The sequence below is a fragment of the Panulirus ornatus genome, chromosome 11, assembly GCF_036320965.1.
Source record: "Panulirus ornatus isolate Po-2019 chromosome 11, ASM3632096v1, whole genome shotgun sequence".
NCBI classification, from domain to species: Eukaryota; Metazoa; Arthropoda; class Malacostraca; order Decapoda; family Palinuridae; genus Panulirus; species Panulirus ornatus.
In genome coordinates, this window is record NC_092234.1 from 25,954,325 (window position 1) to 25,961,047 (window position 6,723).

At 44.7% G+C, this 6,723-nt stretch overlaps 1 protein-coding gene across 1 annotated transcript in view; it reads left to right on the forward strand.

The window, feature by feature from the left end:
* Window positions 1–5,725, forward strand: part of LOC139751134 (uncharacterized) — a 6,777-nt gene extending 1,052 nt beyond the window's left edge. The window contains exon 2 of the mRNA XM_071666234.1: window positions 536–5,725. Within this exon, the coding sequence (XP_071522335.1) occupies window positions 536–1,083 (548 nt within the window). The 3' untranslated portion in view covers window positions 1,084–5,725. The remainder of the gene's footprint in view (window positions 1–535) is intronic.
* The last annotated feature ends 998 nt before the right edge of the window (window positions 5,726–6,723 follow it).

Sequence of the window (6,723 nt, forward strand, 5' to 3'; positions counted from 1 at the left end):
GCAAGAATGTGGACACACACATAGAGTGTCAGGCAAGAGTGTGGTCACATATATAGTGCCAGGCGAGAGTGTGGTCGCCACATATAGAGAGTCAGGCAAGAGAGTGGTCGTCATTCATACGTAAAGTGTCAAACAAGGGTTTACCCGCCATACATGGAGTATCAGGCGAGAGACTTGTCATCATGTATAGAATATCAGGCAAATATAGAGTATTAGGCAAGAATATGGTGTCCATACATAGAGTATCGAGCAAAAGTATGGTCGCAAGGCATAATATAGAACAAGTTAGGTCATCAACCGTATACTTGTCTATCTGATAGACGGATCGCCCTTCTGGTAGTAGATTTAGAACGATTCAGGTCGCCACATGTTGCGTATCACAGAAGGCCGGGACACCCTGCAGGGAGTGCTTTAAAGGCTCTGGGTCTACTTAGTGTGGGGAAGGATCTCCCGCGCCAGTATGTATGTATCATGTAGGCCGTACACTGTAATGATATGGTAACTCCACTAACACTAATCACATTTTATATTCCAGCTGTAAGCGGCGTCTGCTGGGCCCTTCCACAGCAGGGATACGGTGCGCCTCCGGCCCCATCTGCCAGTTACGGCGCCCCAGACCTACGTGCGGCAGCCTCCTTCATTAATGGACAGGACGACCCCATAGCCGCCCTGGCCGCCAACATCCCCGGCGGCGGCGTTGCCGGCCAGGACTACCCGATCCTGGCCTCTGTGCCCGACACCGGCTTCTCCTGCGAGGATCAGCAGTTCCCGGGTTACTACGCCGACACCGCCGACGAGGCCGGCTGCCAGGTCTTCCACATCTGTCAGTTGGACGGCCGCCTCGACTCCTTCCTATGTCCCAACGGCACCGTGTTCAACCAGCAGTACTTCGTGTGCGACTGGTGGTACAACGTGGACTGTTCCGCCTCAGAGCAGTACTTCGATCTAAACGCTGAGATCGGCAGAGTTCCTGAGGACAGCATTTCTGCTGCCTCAGACGTGGCTCTGGCTAGATCATATGGCGCTCCGCAGACACAGGCGCAGGCCCCTTCCCAGTCATACAATTCCCCTTCCAGGTTTTAGGTGGCTGGCCTGATCCCCATCAAGAGGGTGACTTCGCATTGCGACAGACAAGACCTACCGGGTCACCCCTGCCCCTGCCAGTAGCTAGTCACCAGGTCCAGCCTCCCGTTGCCTGCTGCCCTCGTGTTGTTTCCATCCCGCCTGCACCTGCTCCTTCCCCGCCGGGTGTTGCCAATTCCCGCTATACTTTAAATCTTCACCAGCGTCCGTTCATAGCTCTCACTTCATCTAGACCTCATTTTCAGCCTGCCAACACGAACCTGGACTTTACACACCCATCCTCTTCAACTGCAGCTCACGCTAACATCCTAACCACCTCACCGCCGCCATCTACATCTGTAACATCCAACACTGCCCAGCAATTCCTCTCAAGTGATGGCATTCCTCAAACGCTTTCTCTCAATGGTCCATCTCCACAACCAGTGAGCAAACTTTTTGCTGTAAGGCGCCCTCTACAGCAATCTTATTTTCTCTCCCATAAGACAATGTCAACACTTCCTTCACTTCCTACTAGACACCCAGAACGAGGAGGACCTAATGCTAACCTGCCGTCACTTTTACCACAGAAACTAAAACCTGAAAATACATTATTCTCACCAGAGTCACAAGTAGACGTCCTTAGAGCTACTTCACATAATAAGTTCCTAAAGTCTCGGCCATCAAGAATCTTTTCCAAAAATTCACATTTCGGTTCTTCTAATTCACGTCCGAATAATCATCATTTACCAGAATTTAGATCTCACGTTTATTTTCCATTATCAGCCTCTCATTCCAGATTAGATATTTCCTACGCTAACCCACCCGCCGAAAATCTACCGGGAAACATTCTCTGAAAACTTTTCTCTTCACACACCTCCTTATTTTCCAGGCCCAAAAGTGGCATCACATTCTCAAGACTTTGATTCTAAAACAATGTTCGTCCAGCATCTGTCATCCAGTAGGAGGTTCCTAGACCTCTCACAACCCCGAAGATCCCTCTCAGTTCCTTCCTTCCTGGACATTCCTACATTACATAATCCTGAGCCTCCGAGGAATCATTCTCCCAACCGTTCTGTCTTTCCGGTGTTTGTGCCGGTAGGTCAAACCTCCAGAAAGGGCGCCTCACAACAGCTCCGCCAGCAGCCCTTGACGCCTTTAGAAGCTTCTCTTTTCCAGATGGTGCCCGACCGGCTTCCCATTGGTGTGAGAACAACCCTATTGTTAGATCTCCTTATGCGCCTTCGTCTGTATCTCGCGGTGGGTCATGCTCCACCGATCATCCCACTGACCTGATTAGTTTGATTCATCCTCTCAGAGCATTTGATCTTAGCAACCTGGAGTGATATCATACCTTCGATCTTGACTGATCTAGCTCATTCGTTCTTCACGATACACTTGCGTAACCCAACTTGTACTGTGCTCGCACCACCAGGATTTCAAGAAGCCAGGTGCTCCTGTACCACCTTCATCATCGCATTCTCCACCGCCACTTCCAGTTTGCTATGACTTCTTTTTTCTTTCTTGTTTCCTGTTTTCTGTAAAGCTTTCGATTTTTATCCAAATATGGTTTTCTTATTTTTCCATTTATTCCAGTACTGCGTTACCAGTCTTAATTCTGTCTCTTTTTTACCCCTAAGATTTTATCAACTTAAGTTTAACTGCTTCAAACTGCTCTCAAGTCAGTGTTTTCCTCTTGAATTTGATGTTCAGTCTAGTTCTATTTATAGCGATTTTTTCCAGAGTTTCCTCTTGGTACAGTCTGACTCCTGGTTATTCTTCTTGACGTTCTCCTCTGCTCGTGTTCTCATATAAAACCTGTTGTTTGTTCTCTGTCTTACATCTAAATTTTCCCCTTGCAAGTGTTCATTGATCCTGTTTTCAGCTTCAACAATGTTCTTTAGAGCCCGCACTCTAAGACCATCGACGAAAATGTCTTCAACAACCTGTTCCTGAGTCCCATAATGCTCTTCGACGGGGTTCCCTTCCAAATCCAGTTCCTCTATCCAACCATACATTTCAACGTTTTCCTCTACATCTAGATTTCAATGTGCTACTCATCATAAATCTTCAACAATTTCCGTCTCCAGAACCTGTTCCACTATACATCATACTTCGATGATGCCCTTCTCCGGATCCTTCTGCTAAGTCCATCGTTAATGATCGACGAAACTCTCTGTTCCTAAGTCCAGTCTTAATGTTCGACTAAGTTCTCCTCCAGTACCTGCCCCTTGATCCACTCCTACTGATCGACAATGTGCGCTTCCAGAATCTGTCCCTCGATCCATCCTCACTCTTCCACGATGTACTCCCTCAGGTCCTGTTCCTTGCTCCAGCCCTGCTCTGCCTACTGAAGCCTCTGCTTCGTTAACCTGGGGAGCTGTCACCTCCCCACAGCCCGCGCCGCGCCATCAGCCGCTGACATCCTTATGATCTCACCACTATTCCTAGAGGTTCAATGTAAACTTGTGTGTTTGTTATCGAGGTTCCATGTTAACCTGTGTGCTTGTTGCAGAGGTTCAATGTAGACTTGTGTGCTTGTTATCGAGGTTCCATGTTAACCTGTGTGCTTGTTACAGAGGTTCAATGTAAACTTGTGTGCTTGTTATCGAGGCTCCATGTAAACCTATGTGCTTGTTACAGAGGTTCAATGTAAACTTGTGTGCTTGTTATCGAGGCTCCATGTAAACCTGTGTGCTTGTTATCGAGGTCCCATGTAAACCTGTGTGGTTGTTATCGAGGTTCAATGTAAACCTGTGTGCTTGTTATCGAGGTTCCATGTAAACCTGTGTGCTTGTTATCGAAGTTCCATATAAACCTGTGTGCTTGTTATCGAGGTTCCATGTAAGCCTGTGTGCTTAATATCAAGGTTCCATGTAAACCTGTGTGGTTGTTATCGAGGTCCCATGTAAACCTGTGTGGTTGTTATCGAGGTTGCATGTAAACCTGTGTGCTTGTTATCGAGGTTCCATGTAAACCTGTGTGCTTGTTATCAAGGTTCCATGTAAACCTGTGTGGTTGTTATCGAGGTCCCATGTAAACCTGTGTGGTTGTTATCGAGGTTGCATGTAAACCTGTGTGCTTGGTATCGAGGTTCCATTTGCACCTGTGTGCTTGTTATTGGGGTTCCATATAAGCTTGTGTGCTTGTTATTGGGGTTCCATATAAGCTTGTGTGCTTGTTATTGGGGTTCCATATAAGCTTGTGTGCTTGTTATTGGGGTTCCATATAAGCTTGTGTGCTTGTTATCAAAGTTCCGTATAAGCCTGTATGATCATCAATGAAATTCCATAAAAACCTCTGTGCTTGTTATCGAGGTTCCATATAAATCTGTATGCTTGTTATCGAGGTCCTACATATGTCTGTGTGCTTGTTTCAAAGCTCTATGTAAACCTGTATTTGTAATTTCCCTCTCTTTGGTGTATCCGCCAGTTTTATATAAAAGTTTGTGCGGTGTGAGCTGGCCCTGCATGATGCTAAGATCTCTTAGTTGGTACCTTCAGGTAGGGAGGTACCTCTCTCTCTCTCTCTCTCTCTCTCTCTCTCTCTCTCTCTCTCTCTCTCTCTCTCTCTCTCTCTCTCTCTCTCTCTCTCTCAATAATCGTCGTTAACTTAACCCTTTATGTTGAACTAACTATTTCCACCCTCTTGGTGTAAACTCACTCTCACCTCTTCAGTGTAACCTACCAGTTCCCCCCAGCCTCCTTAATGTAAATGTTTACTTACTTTCGTCTTAGTGTAAACTTTCGCTTTCGTCTTGGTGTAAATTCTCGCTTACTTTCGCCTTCTAAATGTAATCTCTCCTAATTTCGCCTTCTTCTTGCAACCTCTCACTTATATTCGCCTTCTTCTTGCAACCTCTCACTTATATTCGCCTTCTTGATACACACACACACACACACACTTACTTTCACCTTCTTGATACACGCTCACTTTCGCCTTTTTGATGAAAAAACGCTTTTGCCTTCTTAGTATGAACTCTCATATGTATTTTCGCCTTTTCAATATAAACCCTCACCTCACTTTTTAATGTAAACTCGATCTAACTTTCATGTGTAAACTCACTTACTTTCGCCCTATCTTTGTGTAACTTCTCACTTACTTTCGCCTTCATAATTCAAATCCATTTAATTTCGCCTTTCGTCATCGTAGTATAAGCTCAATTTCATATTCCTAGTGTACATTAATCTACTCTCGCACTCTAAGATAAACATACTTTTCTCCATGACGTCGGTTTGTTTTCGCTCATCTTTTAGGATCACATTCAATTCCGATACTAACTTCCTATGACTTATGAGTCAGTTCTCACTTATGTACTTCTTATCAGCTGATTAACACCAGGATCGTGAAGACACACACACGCACACACACACATACACACACATACACACACACACACACGCACACACACACACACACAAGAGGGTTATGTAATGGTCAAGATGACCTTTCACATCATGAAATGTTCTTCAAATTGGCCAAGGAAGCGCAGTCACGGCTCATGAGCTGTACACGAGTACCATATGTCGCTTACTGATGGAATATTCTAAGCAGCAACAGTATCCAGTTTTATGTACAAATATAAACGAACTGAAATGAATACATTTTGGTATATATAACTAATATATTGTATCAGAGTTAGCATTAATATATATGGAACATTGGAAATAAAATTCATCAAAAATACAGCGAGTTTGATATATATTCCTACATTTCAATATCTCTGTCTTTCTGTCTGGTTATCTGTCTATCTCCACTCCCAGTTCTCATTGTAAATTCGGATAGTATGAATGAGAAAAGGAAACCCTGCACCCTACTGTGAGGCACGGCAGAAGGCATGACCTTGCTAAAGAGACAGATGACGAGGAAAGAGAGACAAAATAGACGGGGTGTTTGATATCTCAGGAAGGTCATAATTCAGGGTCACTTGAGGGTCAAGAAGGGGAAATTTCAAGATATTGTTAATTCCAATATATACGAGTGTTAGAGCTGAACATGGCAAACACTTCTATGAAACAAGGATTTACAACAAATGCCCTTCCAAGGCTTCAAAGCAAAATTTGAAAGTAATGGCTCAAAGCAAGGGTTGGAGCCATGGCTAGAAGCAATCATTTGAAGAATCGGCTCCAAGTAAGGGTTTGAACTAATGCGTCAAAGCAATGGTTTGAAGCAAGGGTTGAAAGTAAATGCTTGAAACAAGTGTTCGAAGCAAGGACACAAGGCTATGGTTCAAAGAAGTAATTCATAACAAGCTTTAGAGGCAATGGTTCGAAGAAAGGATTTAAAGCAATGGCTCGTAGAAATGGCTCGAAGCAATGATTCGAAGCAAGGGCTCGATGCCAATGTATAAAGCTGGAAATAGATGCAAGGGATGGACGCCACGACTCAGTCATCCGGATAAAGGAACTACGGTTTATGAATCGTAAACTTTGCATAATGATGTGATAAAACTATCCGAGAGCTAGCTGGAGTCACGACACACACACACACACACACACACACACACTGGGCTGGTGTGTGGGTCTGCAAACATACATAGAGGTAAAGACATGATGCATATATAGGGTTACGAGACGGATACACGAGCGTAAAACTTTCTCCCCATAACACACAAATAGCAATCATAAATTGTAATCGCATTGTCCTCCTTGGCACAAAGGTTAC